The 15740-nt window shown below is 33.7% G+C and overlaps 1 protein-coding gene and 1 non-coding gene across 2 annotated transcripts; one reads left to right on the top strand and one right to left on the bottom strand.

Annotated features, from left to right (window-relative positions):
* Positions 1-1144: 1144 nt before the first annotated feature.
* LOC140181579 (F-box/LRR-repeat protein At4g14103-like) lies at positions 1145-4421 on the top strand. Its single transcript, XM_072225600.1, has 3 exons — positions 1145-1184; positions 1302-2917; positions 3832-4421. The coding sequence occupies exon 2, from the start codon at positions 1329-1331 to the stop codon at positions 2316-2318; it is 990 nt and encodes a 329-aa protein (XP_072081701.1). The 5' UTR covers positions 1145-1184; positions 1302-1328; the 3' UTR covers positions 2319-2917; positions 3832-4421.
* Positions 4422-14204: 9783 nt separating this feature from the next.
* Positions 14205-14312, bottom strand: LOC112774515 (small nucleolar RNA R71). The gene has a single exon (XR_003189002.1). It is a non-coding gene; the product is annotated as a small nucleolar RNA R71 (small nucleolar RNA).
* Positions 14313-15740: the final 1428 nt, after the last annotated feature.

The raw sequence follows: 15740 nt of genomic DNA, 5'->3' as shown, positions 1-15740 counted from the left end.
GTTACATAATTTATTTTCTGTGATATTATAAATTAATTCAGCTATGACAATATATGTTTTTCTCTATATTATTAAAAACAGGTGAGATTGATCTTAAGCTGGTTTTACATAGATGAATATTCTCGAAGATATTATATATGCGACTATATAAATAGATTTTTCTTTACATTTTTAAAAACTAATTAAATTTAGTATTGACATGACAACTCTATAAATAACTTAATTAAATGTCATTATCTGACACTAACACGACTTTGGTCCCTTTTTTATATAATTTTTATAATTTTATAAAATAAAATACATTTAATATCAGAATTTATATATTTATATGAATTAATATTTTTTATAATATATTTTTTTATGTAATTGAATAATTTAATGTAAAAAATTATGAACTTGATGCTCGGTTGGATAGATAAATGTTATTTTATATGATATTATAAATGTGATTAAATAAAAATTAATTATATTAGATATATATTAAAATTAATTATTAAAATTAATTATTATATATATATATAAAATACATATTAAAAATAAATTAAATTATATTTATATTTTTACACAAATACATAATAACTGATTTGGGAGCTAAATTTAAATGGAATGAGCTGGTACTATCTTACCACATTGTACTACAGTGAAACGACGTTATTTGTCTTTTAGAATTCATAGAAAATGTTGCAAATAAAGTCACTTTAATGGGGTGCCAAAAGCAAATGACAGTGATAAGAGAATGCTAACTCATCACTCTACTTGTAAAGTTACGGTTGAAAATGAGTCGAAAAATTACTATAGTATCCAAAGTCCAATCTTAAAAACGATCATACTACAATTGAAATTTCCAAAGTCAAATTAGGCACATCAGGAATTTCAATATGACTGTGAAAATTTAGTTTCATTTAAGGGATTAATTATTAACGCCAAATAATAATGATATTTTTAGCGACAAATATGAAAATTTATGATCGTGTGACTATCTAGAATCCCTAACATTACTAAACCATCCTAATAATATCCTATAATAGTCCAACTTAATTAGAAGATCAGAAACTCCTGCTTTGTGCCTCTAGACATCCCTCAATCTCTATCATTCTCACATCTAATAGTATATAAGTAACATAAAGCCACGATGTTGTGCCTCAAGGCATTATGAATTAAGATTTCTGCGTACGCAATTAGAGGTAGGATCGATTGGATAGTAGTGATGAGTGTTTATCAATTTCCTCAACTTGCTACCACATAGATTTATATATATTATTACTTATTAGTATCTAATGTTACAAAGTATGTATTTGTAGGGACCGGATCGGACTTGATACAAACACATGGATCGCAAAAGGCAAAAGTCAGACGAAGGCAAAGACATAATGAGCAACCTACCCGAACAAATCATAAGCCAAATACTCTCTTGTCTCCCCATCAGAGACGCTGTCCGTACAAGCGTGTTATCCAAGACATGGATAGGCCGCTGGACATGTGTCACCAAGCTAGAATTGGATGAGCACATTTTCTATCACGGCAAGAAGAAGACAGGAAAACAACACTTTATAGACTTCATGAACAGATCTCTCCTCCTCATTGAAAGTTCAAGTGTCCAGAGTTTGATTCTTGCTATTTCCAACAAATACGACCCATCCGTTGTGAACACATGGATGGCAAATATCTTGAGTAGACGTGTCAAGAAACTTGATCTTCGTTTAGATCATGATCTTAACTTATCAGCTCTTTCTTCTCATTGTCTCTTTATGAAAAACGAACATTATATCGAAGAATTGGTCTTGAAAATGAGTCGTTGTGCTATTCGAATTCCGACGCCGTCATATGGTCATTTCCGTTTCAGCAACCTAAAATTCTTGGACCTGTCTGGAATTATATTTACTTATCACTTGAAAGATGTGAGACTTAGTTGCCCTGTGCTCAAAGAGCTGAAGACAAAAAATTGCTACTGGCTAAGGGTAAAATGTGTGACTTTCGAAGTACCTTTGCTTGAAAGGTTTTCCGTTAAACACAGCAGCAGCAGCAGAGCTGTATCTGGCGAGGAGTCGCTTAATAATTTTGCTGCTATGATCAAGATTTGTTCTTCGCGTCTAACCGAATTCACATGGCGTGGTTATATGTTAGAAGATCTTGTTTTTGGTGATCCATCATCAGCCCAAGGTGCTACTGCAAATATCATTTTACGGAGACCTCAAAATGTGACTCTACAAGAAACACAGATTCGTATTTCTAAACTTTTTAAACAATTCACTCAAGTAAAATGCCTCAACCTTGTGGGCACACAGGTAACAATTTTATTATTATTTTTTTTTATATAATAACCGTTAGAATTGTTAACTTAGTTTTTTTTTTTTTCAATAATACACGTATATATATAAATAACTTATAATCCTGGGAACATTTCAAGTGTACGGGAGTATTGATGGTACTCTCCGATACACTTAAAATGTTTTTTTATAATCCTAGTTTGCTAATAGATACTACTTTATTAATTCACTTGTTTATAAATTAGACGTGAATAATAATTGTTATACTAAAATAAAAAAGTTAAATGAGTTTAATTCTCGAAATTAACATATTTATTATAAGTTATATATAATAAAGAACATTTAAAAAAAAATTATATACAAAATTTCTCTCATATATCCTTTGTTATTGATAATAGATATATTGTATAATTCAAGATTTTTGGACACATGCGAAACATTTGCTATATCTATATATTTGTACAAAAATCTTTTATATTTGCAAAGAAGTTTCATTTGAAGTTATGCAGGTTCTGGCAGAATGCAAAGTTTCTTTGACTACTTTGCCATGGATGAAAATGTTGACCCATCTTGAGCTTGACTTGGTTAATGGTGAAACTCTGTTAGGCTTACTTCAGATGTCCCCAGTTATCAGGACCCTTGAATTTAAGGTTAGTGATCACAAGAGGTTTATAAGTCACCATTTATTGTAAGGAAAAGTATAGGGTACCAACATATTATTTTTCAATTTATTGCTAACAATAATTAATTATTATATTTTAAATATTTATATAAAGAAATACATCTAAAAAATATATATATCTATAAAGACACTTCTATTAAATACAACCAACATTTTTATTAGACACATCCACAAAAACACTCCCATTAAACACAATTATAAATAAGAGTTGGCAGAAATTAGCAGAAATGCTGTTAGTAAGGGATTGTTATTGCAATGATTATAAGTGTATTATAACAATGGTAATACTAAGTGACAAAGTATTTTGATAACTAACTCAAACTAATTAAGTTGATTCAATAACTTAAACTTAAGGATTGAGAAATATTTGTTGTTGAAAGAGGAGAAGGAAGAGAAACATAAAAAAAGAAATTTTATTGAATTTAATTACAAAAATAAATTTTTTTATAATTAAAAAAAAAAGTATGGAAGATTAGGTTAGTCAATATTAGCTAATTTTAAAGGTTAGTATTTATAATTTAAGGTGTAAGATTTAAAACTAAAAAGTAATATTACATACTTTTAAATATTTGAATCATCTCTTAACTTTAAACAAAAAAATAATATTAATTTGTATTTAATTTATTAAAAAAATAAAAAATACTTAAAAGTTTCGTATTAAAAAATTACAATATAATTATTAGAAGAATATATCATTATTTATTTATTTATTTATTAGTGTGCCCCTTATTTCGAGCTACCAATATTTCAGATTTCATTTAACCAGAATTTTTATTTTTTATTTTTCTAACCCTTTCCAATTTACGATATGCATTGTGCTATTTTTAGCTAGATATTTGAAATGATTAAAAAAAAAATGATTGATCATTGTTAATTAATCAGGGAATATCTATGTTTGAGAAAGAGATATTGAATTCTGCTGCCGTGCCCAAATGCTTGGTGTCCACCCTAGAAGTGGTGAAATTTGGAAGAATTCATGGAAGTGAGCATGAGCTTTGTTTGGCTAAATTTATTGTGGAAAATGCTTTAGTACTAAAGAGGATGAGCTTCTCGTATTATGGTTGGCAAAGAGAATTGAAGGCTATTGAAGACTTCAAAGAAAAACTATTCACTTTTAAAAAAGGTTTCAAGTGTGCGATTATCGATTTTCATCATGCTGGTTACTAGCTATATGTTGGCATAAAACCTTGTTTTCCATTTCAAGATTTACTTGAGTTGGTATAATTGTTTTGGCACATGTTTGAGAGGGAAGACTTTGGTATCCGACTGTCTGCTTGTTTTTTTTTTTTTTTTTTCCCTATAAAGTTAGGAATGTGACTCGAATCCAACATCTATAGGTGAGGATGAAGAGATTATGTCGTTTGAGCTATAACTCATTGACTGTCCGCTTGTTCTGGACGAGCTTTAAATGAAATTACATGTGGTAGTCCGATTTAGACATTGATCCGCGCTTGAATAAATTTTTTAAACAAGTGTTCCTTGGCAAGCTTATTCAACAAAACTCACAGCAGACATTTTTTAAAATAATTTTCATCAAATAACATAGGTGTAAAATAATTATAATGCCTGAATAATGTACTCCAGAATCAATTACTACGCACTAAAATTATTTCATTTGTTAGAGTAGTCCCTTTCTTTTGTATACAATAACATATCTAATATATGATCTACAAGTTAGATTAATATTATCTCAATTACTTGAGGTTTGAACTATGTATTGATGTACATCTAGGTTTACTTCATTGAATGATAATGATGAATCACACTTTCATAGATGCTCCAAACTAATATACAATAAATTAGTTACAATGAATCCTAATAATAATTAACTTAACAAACAAACTTAGTTAAAACAAGTAAATAAGTTCCTTTGCCAATTAGCTCAAGCCACACCACCTTTCACGTTGGGACCATGTATAATCCATCAATTCCACCTTTTACTCTTTCAAGTCACAATTGAAGTCCCTAAGAAGCATTATCCTGAAATCTACCTCCTAAACGATTGCAAAGCTGACTCACCTTTTAGATATCACAATACCACCAATTCTGCTTGAAAGTGTTCATCAATTGCAGAGTCCAAAAATTGGCTTAACTTCAGTACTGCATAGCTAATTTTTGGTCTAGTGTTGGTGAAGTATATAAAGTAACTTTCCTATCAATCTTTGATAATCAGAAGTTGATGCAAGAGTTGTTCCTGAAAATCTTGATAGTTGCACTGTATATTGATACTAAAACAGATCTCAATATAGTATTTTACTGTTTACTGACTCGTTTGAGGCCATATATAGAGTGACCTATTTGATCTACACACCAGACTTGGATTCAAGACTTCTAATCCTTGTGGGACTTTGATGAACATAGCTCCTGAATCCTGATAGATCTCTACCTAAGAAGGCAGTGTTAAAATCCAGATGGTGAATAGACCAATTCTACATAACAGTTGCTGCCAAGATAGACAATCTTCAGTGTTGTCATTTTCACAACTGGACTGAATGTCTCAAAAGTAATTTAGCTCGGCTGTTTGAGCGAACCAACCTAGCTTTGTTTCACTCAGTAGTGCCATTAATCTTGAGATTGAGACTAAATATCCTTCCAGGTGGTCAGGTGGTAAGTAACCAAATCTTATTCCTCTTTAGAGCACATAATTCATCATTAATAGCACTTTGCCAATAAGGATCCTTAATTGCTTCCTCACCATATGACTTGGGTTCTTCTTGTTTTTTCGAGACTCAAAAAGAAAGATTTATATGTAGGAGATAATAAGTTAATAACTCAAAAGGGTTAAGTACTGTTTTCGTCCTAAGGTCTGAGGCAAAAATCAAAATCGTCGCCGACCTTTTTTTGTTATTAAAATCATCCTCAATGTTACAAAATGTTATAAAATCGTCCTTTTCTACTTTAATTTTATTTTTTTACCAAATTACCCTTAATTAACAATTAATATAAATAATAAAAATAATATTAAAAACTAAAAACAAACCTTCTACCACCGTCTGGCTCCGCTGGCTCCTTCTCCACCTTCCCTCAGTTCCGTTCGCACCGTCTGTTGCTGAATCCACTGCTAGCTGCAGCAACCCATCGCTATCTCGTGCTCCATCGCAATTCCCTGGAAACGCTACCGCCACCTGCTTCTTCGTCGTTCGATCCTCCTCTTCGAGATCCCAAGGAAAGACCGCCGCAAGGAGTGGAACTGGTCTTGCCAAGATCGGAGAAACGCGCCGGAACCCTCCGCCACACCTTCGAGGATCTCTGGTGCAAGTCGCTTCTGCCACTCCGTCAACCCAGGGCGTCACGAGCATCTGCCCTCCCTTCACGGAGGTGCCGTCCTTCGCGCCGCTACTTGTTGTCTGATCTGCCGCTGCTTCGTTCTCGATCGGATTTGTTCCCCGCCATGGATGACCACCGGCATCCAAAGGTTACGTTTCGGCATACAGGTAAATTGGTCCCTGAATCAAGAAATCTGATTGCAGAATTGAAATTCGAGTTGCTTGTGTGTTCAAATCGGTTGAACTTATTCCTGGAAGAAGATATCTCTGATGCGGTTTTGTTCAAATCTGGTTTGAAGTTTGGCATGAATTTTGTTGTTGTTTTTGAAATTGTGACACCGCATGTTTGTAACTATAACTTGACAATGAGGATTGTTGAATTGTTGTTTGAACTGTCATTTTGTTGATTTTACTTGTTGTTGCTGTGGTTGGACTATGAAACAGAAATTTAATTTTTCTTCTGCGTCTTCTTCATCTTCTTCTTCTGTGTGAACTGGAATTTATGTTTGTATTGCATAATCTGAGTTTGTTGTGAGGTTTTATGCTTGTAGATTTTCTACTTGGATGGGAGAGAAAAGAAAGGGAAGAGAATGGACTGGGGGTGCAGGTGGAGGGGGAGGGTTTGTTTTTAGTTTTTAATATTAATTTTATTATTTATATTAATTATTAATTAAGGGTAATTTGGTAAAAAATAAAATTAAAGTAGAAAAATGACGATTTTATAACGTTTTGTAATGTTGAGGATGGTTTTAATAACAAAAAAAGGTCGGGGACGATTTTGATTTTGACCTCAGATTTTAGGGACGAAAACAGTACTTAACCCTAACTCAAATGATAGAACATGTAGGAGTTTCTTCTTTTATTTTATAATATTTTATAGTGTTTATTTCGGTACGATGATAAATTCATACATACAGGTACAATAAAATTATGGACAAATTAAAACATTAAATGTGGATTGTATTTTTCACATTTGTAATTAATTTTTTTTTGAATATATATCATATCAATACTTTTACTAAATCACCTTTGTACTTTAATAAAAATAAAAAATATTTTTTATTTAATTTTATAAAAAAAATTAAATATTATTTTTTTTATATTGGACAAAAATTACCATAATCCTTTTAATTTAGTCAAAATTTAAATTATTTTAGTTTTAAAATTTTAAATCATTAATTTAAAAATCAAAACCAAAATACATTTCATTAATCATATATACTAAAAAATTATTTCGTTTCTCATGAACCCTAATCTAATCTCTGTTACCCAATTCATACCAAAAAGAAGAATAAATCTAAAAAATTATTCTTCATCATTTTATATCAGTCTACCAATAAAGAGTAACATCACCCCTAATCTCCTACCCGGACAACAGCAACCTATCCTCACCCTCTCCCTTCTTCGTAGTCGCGCTCCCTCTCCGTCGGTCTACATGCAGTAGCAGCACGCACCAACAGTCACAATGTCGTTCTCTATCGTTCTCCTCTCCATCTGGACAAAGAAGAAGAAGAATCCAGTTCCTCCAGCAAAAACTTTTTCTCATGCCACCGTCGGCTTCGTTGCCATTGCAGCTCACGGCACCGCTCTCGTCGTTTACATGCATTTTTTTGCCAACATCATTCGGGTTCCTCAGCAAAGACTTTTTCTCTGGGAATTTATCAAATTATTTCTCAGTTTCTTCGCGCACCTATTAGTCCTAACTTACTAATGACATGACTTGAGAAATTAATTTCAATTTGTTTATTCTGGAAAATGATCTACACTTTAACTCGTTTTAGAGTTTATATTCATTCTTATGATCTTTATTGTGACAAATTTGATAGCATTTTTTATGGAAGAAAATTTCTAAAGACACAAGCTGATAGGGAGTCAAGTTTGTTCTATGCTGAAATCCCAGGAGGCACAATTCTGCTACACCGTGTTGAGGAGAAAGTGAGATTTTCTGCCCAATTTGGACGTAAGATAGGCACTTAACTGATGGAATGCTATGCTAATATAAGAATGACTCACATACTTCTTGTTCATAACCTAACCCAAAACACAAAAGTCAGACTCAATAAGGATAAAAGGCCTGCCTAAGAGGGTGGTCCCTACTACATACCTGACCTCCTTAAAGAGGTCAAGCACAATTCAAAGAGGCAGCTTATGCTTATCTAAATAACTGCCTCCCCAAATCTCTCTAGCTATCTGTATCTGATTAGTGAAAATTGTCGTGTCGGTATAGAATTTCACATAAAATGAATGAATTTTCGTTGCAAGTATAGTTCTACACCAACAAACAATTCTCACATAAAAAAATATTGGTTGTCACATGTAACAAACCCCAAATAAAAATTAACCGAAATATTTAAACTCCGGGTCGTCTCACAAGGAATTGCAATGAAGTGCTCAATTATTGGCTATGAGATATTTTGGGGGGTTTTTGGGATAAGCGACATGAAATGTAAATAACAATGAAAATAAACTAACAACTAAAAAGGCCTTGGCAAAGGTTGGCGGTCAAGGATCTCTATCCTTATCACTAACCACAACATGAGAATTGGCAAGGATCAACCCCATTAAGTCATCCTCTAACTAATAAAGGAAAGTCAAATGAGCTATGTCAATCCAAGTCCATAAGTCCTAGTTCTATACCAAATTAATTAGTGAGATCTAGTGTTAATGGCTCCCAATCGTCAATCACTTGGACATTAGTAACTCAAGAGTTCCTAAGTTACCTTCCCAAGACAAGAGCATAAAATTCTACTCTAAAATCCAACCAAGCATTTTGTCAAACACTTGGAAGGCATAAAAGGAAAGCATGGTAAAAATGCAAGAATAATAAATCTACCAATCTACCAATTGCAAGAAAAGTAAATCAACAACTCAAATCATCAATAAAAGAACACCAAACATTAAATTTTTTTAAATATAAACAAATTCAACATGAGTATTCATAAATATAAAAGTAAAATTAACAAGAGAACTAAGAAGAATAGAGTAGTAGAAACAAAAAATTGTAAAAGAAAACAAGATGAAATCAAGAAATCATGCCTAGGTCTGAGATGGATTAACCTAACCTAATTCTAGAGAGAAGAGGGAGCTTCTCTCTCTAGAAACTAACCTACATGATGCTAATGCTACAAACAATTGCTCTCCCTTGCCCAAGCTTGAATTCTGCATGAAATAGCATTAGAAATGAGTTGGGTTGGGCCCAAAGTGCTTCAGAAATCGCTGGGGTCGATTTCACTTTAGTGGGCCATGAGCAGCATCGGCACGCACGTGTACATGGCGCGTGCCCGCCCCTAAACACAAAGCAAAATATGGCGAATTTTATATTATTTTGAAGCCCAGGATGTTAGCTTTCCAATGCAATTGAAACCGCCTTATTTGGACCTCTGTAGCTCAAGTTATGGTTGATTGAGTGCAAAGAGGTCAGACTTGACAGCTTTACGGTTCCTTCATTTCTTCATGAGTTCTCCCACTTTGCATGCTTTTTCTCCTCACTTCTTCCATCCAATACTTGCCTTATGAACCTGAAGTCACTCAAAAAACATATCAAGGCATCGAATGGAATTAAAGTGAGTTAAATTCAGCTATTTTAAGACCTAAAAAGTATGTTTTTACACTTAAGCACAAATTTAGGGAGAATTACAAAACCATGCTATTTTATTGAATAAATGTGGGAAAAGGTGATAAAATCTCCCAAATTAAGCACAAGATAAACCACAAAATCGGGATTTATCAAATCTCCCCACACTTAAACTAAGCATGTCCTCATGCTAAGAATAAAGAAGGACAAGAAAAGGGTATGAACATTTATTCAATGCAAATAAACTATATGCACCTATCTATATGAATGCAACTAAGTGCAAAAATAATTCTACTTACTTGGTTAAAAGTAAGTCAATCTCCAAGAACATATATATGTGATGAGCGGATAATTTATACGCTTTTTGGCATTATTTTTACATAGTTTTCAGTATGATTTTGTTAGTTTTTAGTATATTTTTATTAGTTTTTAAATAAAAATTACATTTCTGGACTTTACTATGAGTTTGTGTATTTTTCTGTGATTTCAGGTATTTTCTGGCTGAAATTGAGGGACTTGAGCAAAAATCAGATTCAGAGGTTGAAGAAGGACTGCAGTTGCTGTTGGATTCTGACCTCCCTGCACTCAAAGTGGATTTTCTGGAGCTACAGAACTCCAAATGGCGCGATCTTAATTGCGTTGGAAAGTAGACATCCAGAGCTTTCCAGAAATATATAATAGTCCATATTTTGCCCAAGTTTAGATGACACAAACTGGCATTCAACGTCAGTTCCATGTTGCATTCTGGAGTTAAACGCCAGAAACAGGTTGCAAAGTGGAGTTAAAGGCCAGAAACAGGTTACAAACTGGCGTTCAACTCCAAGAGAAGCCGCTACACGTGTAAAGCTCAATTCTTAGCCCAAGCACACAACAAGTGGGCCCCAGAAAGTGAATTTCTGCATCATTTACTCAATTCTGTAAACCCTAGTAACTAGTTTAGCATAAATAGGACTTTTTACTATTATATTTACATCTTCGGATCATTTTTAGTCTTGGTTACTCCGGTTCCCCACTGGGGCCAAAACCAATGAACTCCATTATCACTTATGTATTTTCAACGGTAGAGTTTCTACACACCATAGATTAAGGTGTGGAGCTCTGCTGTTCCTAATGAATTAATACAAAGTACTATCGTTTTTCTATTCAATTCAATCTTATTCCAATTCTAAGATATTCATTCGTACTTCAATATGAATGTGATGATCGTGACAGTCATCATCATTCCCAACCTATGAACACGTGCCTGACAACCACTTCCGTTCTACCTTAGATTGAATGAGTATCTTTGAGATTCCTTAATCAGAATCTTCGTGGTATAAGTTAGAATCCATGGACGACCATTCTTAAGATCCGAAAAGTCTAAACTTTGTCTGTGGTATTCCGATTAGGATCTGGGAAGGGATGGATGCGACGAGCTTCAAACTCGCGAGTGCTGGGCGTAGTGACAGACGCAAAAGGATCAATGGATCCTATTCCAGTATAATCGAGAACCGACAGATGATTAGCCATGCAGTGACAGCGCATTGGACCATTTTCACTGAGAGGACAGGATGTAGCCATTGACAACGGTGATGCCTAACATACAACTTTCCATAGAAAGGAGTATGAATGATTGGATGAAGACAATAGAAAAGCAGAGGTTCAGGAGGAACGAACGCATCTCTATACGCTTATCTGAAATTCTCACCAATGAATTACATAAGTATCACTATCTTTATTTTATATTTTATTTATCTTTTAATTACTAAATCTCCATAATCAATTGAATCCGCCTGACTGAGATTTACAAGGTGACCATAGCTTGCTTCAAGCCGACAATCTCCATGGGATCGATCCTTACTCACGTAAGGTTTGTTACTTGGACGACCCAGTGCACTTGCTGGTTAGTTGTGCGAAGTTGTGACAAAGAACTAAGATTATGAACGTGCGTATTGAGTTTTTAGCGCCGTTACCAAGGAATGGAACCGTCACGATTTCTGCGCACCAAGTTTTTGGCGCCGTTGCCGGGGATTGTTCGAGTTTGGACAACTGACAGTTCATCTAGTTGCTTAAATTAGGTAATTTTATTTTAATTTTAACCTTTTTGTTTTTATTATTCTTATTTTCAAAAAAAAAATTATTTTCAAAAATATATTTTTATTCAGAATTTTTAAGAAAGAATTCTAGAGTTTCATGAAGCACGTTGAAGCCTGGCTGGCTGTAAAGCCATGTCTAATTCATTTGGACCGAGGCTTCCATTTATCAGCATATGAAGTTGGATGAAGTATCAGCTGTTGTATGCTTGATTTGTATGCTGAAGCTTGGCTGGCCATTGGCCATGTCTAGTGTTTTGGACCAGAGCTTTCACTAAAAGCTTGGCTGGCTAGTAAGCCATGTCTAATTCCTGGACTGGAGCTTTAGACTAACACTGCAAGATTCCTAGAATTCCTATTAAAAATTTTGAAATCCTTATTTTGCTTTTTCTAAATAATTTTCGAAAAATCCAAAATTTTTTTTAATAAAATCATAAAACCAAAAATATTTTATGTTTCTTGTTTGAGTCTTATATCAGTTTTTAAGTTTGGCGTCAATTGCATGTGTTTTAATTTTCCTTTAATTTTTTGAAAATTCATCATGCATTCTTCATGATCTTCAAGTTGTTCTTGATGAATCCTCTTATTTGATCTTCATGTTTTCTTGTTTTGCATCTTTTCTTGTTTTCCATATGCAATTTTAATTTGTTAGAGTCTAATTATTGAAAATTTCTAAGTTTGATATCTTGCATGTTTTTCTTTTCTTAAAACTTTTTCAAAAATAAGTTCTTGGTGTTCATCTTGACATTCAAAGTATTCTTGGTGTTCATCTTTGCATTCAAAGTGTTCTTGCATATTTTTCTTGTTTTGATTCATAATTTTCATGTTTTGAGTCTTTTTGATGTTTTTCTCTTTCATCATTAAAAATCCAAAAATCAAAAAAATATCTTTCCCTTTTTCTTCTCATCAAATTCGAAAATTTGAGTTGACTTTTTCAAAAATTTTTAAAATCTAGTTGTTTCTTATGAGTCAAATCAAATTTTCAATTTAAAAATTTTATCTTTTTCAAATCTTTTTCAAAAATCAAATCTTTTTCAATTTTTTTTCTTTCATAATTTCGAACCTTTCAAAATTATTTTCAAAATCTTTTTCTTATTTTTATTTCATATTTTCGAAATTAATGCTAACAATTAATGTGATTGATTCAAAATTTTTAAGTTTGTTACTTGCCTAATAAGAAAGGTTCAATCTTTAAACTCTAGACTCATATCTTTTTAGTTTCTTGTTAGTCAAGTAATCAACTTTAATTTCAAAATTAAATCTTTTTAAATTTCTTTTTCAAATCTTTTTCAAAATAAGTTTCAATCACATCTTTTCAAAATCAATTTCAAAATCTTTTCTAACTTCTTATCTTTTCAAAATTAATTTTCAAATTTTTTTTTTAATTAATCCTATCCTTTTGTTTCAATCATATCTTTTTCAAAACTACCTAACTAATTCTATCTCTAATTTTCGAAAATCATCTTCACCTTTTTCAAAATTCCTTTTTGAATTAACTAATTGTTTTAAATTTAATTCAATTTGATTTAATTTTCCTTGCTTAATTTTCGAATTTTTAATTTTAATTTTTAATTTTTAATTTAAAAACAAAAATACTTTTATTTTATCTAATTTTCGAAAATTCTTCTCCCTCACCTCCTTCTATTTATTTATTTATTTACTAACACTCCTCTTCAACTAAGAATTCGAACCTACTCCTCACCCTTGTGTTTGGATTCTCCTTCTTCTATTCATATCTTCTTCTACTCACATAAAGGAATCTCTATACTGTGACATAGAGGATTCCATATTTTCTGTTCTCTTCTTTTTCATATGAGCAGGAACAATGACAAGAACATTCTTGTTGAAGCTGATCCTGAACCTGAAAGAACTCTGAAAAGGAAGCTAAGGGAAGCTAAAGCACAACTCTCTGGAGAAAATCTGACAGAAATTTTCGAAAAAGAAGGAGACATGGTCGAAAATAATAACAATGCAAGGAAGATGCTTGGTGACTTTACTGCACCAAATTCCAATTTACATGGAAGAAGCATCTCAATCCCTGCCATTGGAGCAAACAATTTTGAGCTGAAACCTCAATTAGTTTCTCTGATGCAACAGAATTGCAAGTTTCATGGACTTCCATCAGAAGATCCTTTTCAGTTCTTAACTGAATTCTTGCAAATCTGTGATACTGTTAAGACCAATGGGGTTAATCCCGAGGTCTACAGGCTTATGCTTTTCCCGTTTGCTGTAAGAGACAGAGCTAGAATATGGTTGGACTCTCAACCTAAGGATAGCCTGAACTCTTGGGATAAGCTGGTCACGGCTTTCTTAGCCAAGTTCTTTCCTCCTCAAAAGCTTAGTAAGCTTAGAGTGGATGTTCAAACCTTCAAACAGAAAGAAGGTGAATCCCTCTATGAAGCTTGGGAGAGATACAAGGAACTGACCAAAAAGTGTCCTTCTGACATGCTTTCAGAATGGACCATCCTGGATATATTCTATGATGGTCTGTCTGAATTATCTAAGATGTCATTGGACCATTCTGCAGGTGGATCCATTCACCTAAAGAAAACGCCTGCAGAAGCTCAGGAACTCATTGACATGGTTGCAAATAGCCAGTTCATGTACACTTCTGACAGGAATCCTGTGAGTAATGAGACGCCTATGAGGAAGGGAGTTCTTGAAATTGATACTCTGAATGCCATATTGGCTCAGAATAAAATATTGACTCAGCAAGTCAATAGGATCTCTCAGAGTCTGAATGGATTGAAGGAATCATCCAACAGTACTAAAGAGGCATCTTCTGAAGAAGAAGCTTATGATCCTGAGAATCCTGCAATAGCAGAGGTGAATTACATGGGTGAACCCTATGGAAACACCTATAATTCCTCATGGAGAAATCATCCAAATTTCTCATGGAAGGATCAACAAAAGTCTCAACAAGGCTTTAATAATGGTGGAAGAAACAGGTTTAGCAATAGCAAACCTTTTCCATCATCCACTCAACAACAGACAGAGAATTCTGAGCAGAATCCATCTAGCTTAGCAAATATAGTCTCTGATCTATCTAAGGCCACTGTGAGTTTCATGAATGAAACAAGGTCCTCAATTAGGAATTTGGAGGCACAAGTGGGCCAGCTGAGTAAAAGAGTCACTGAAATCCCTCCAAGTACTCTCCCAAGCAATACAGAAGAAAATCCAAAAAGAGAGTGCAAGGCCATAGCCTTACATGGTGTGGCCGAACCCAAAGAGGAGGAGGAGAACGTGAATCCTAGTGAGGAAGACATCCTAGGATGTCCAGTGACCAATAAGGAGTTCCCCTTTGAGGAACCAAAGGAATCTGAGGCTCATCTAGAGACCATAGAGATTTCATTGAACCTCCTTCTGCCCTTCATGAGCCCTGATGAGTATTCTTTCTCTGAAGAGGATGAAGACATTACTGAAGAGCAAGTTGCTAAGTACCTTGGTGCAATCATGAAATTGAATGCCAAATTATTTGGTAATGAGACTTGGAAAAACGAACCTCCCTTGCTCACCAATGAACTGAATGCATTGGATAGGCAGAAATTACCTCAAAAGAAACAGGATCCTGGCAAATTCTTAATACCCTGTACCATAGGCACCATGACCTTTGAGAAGGCTCTGTGTGACCTGGGGTCAGGAATAAACTTAATGCCACTCTCTGTAATGGAAAAACTTGGGATCTTTGAGGTGCAAGCTGCCAGAATCTCATTAGAGATGGCAGACAACTCAAGAAAACAGGCTTATAGACAAGTAGAGGACGTGTTAGTAAAGGTTGAAGGCCTTTACATCCCTGCTGATTTCATAATCCTAGACACTAGGAGGGAAGAGGATGAATCCATCATCCTTGGAAGACCCTTCCTAGCCACAGCAAGAGCT

The sequence above is a fragment of the Arachis hypogaea genome, chromosome 18 (assembly GCF_003086295.3).
Source record: "Arachis hypogaea cultivar Tifrunner chromosome 18, arahy.Tifrunner.gnm2.J5K5, whole genome shotgun sequence".
Classification (NCBI taxonomy): Eukaryota; Viridiplantae; Streptophyta; class Magnoliopsida; order Fabales; family Fabaceae; genus Arachis; species Arachis hypogaea.
This window is presented reverse-complemented; position numbering and strand designations above follow the sequence as displayed.

Bases quoted from the DNA above. Each gene is read 5' to 3' on its own strand.
- LOC140181579 (XM_072225600.1), top strand. From the start codon at position 1,329: ATGGATCGCAAAAGGCAAAAGTCAGACGAAGGCAAAGACATAATGAGC.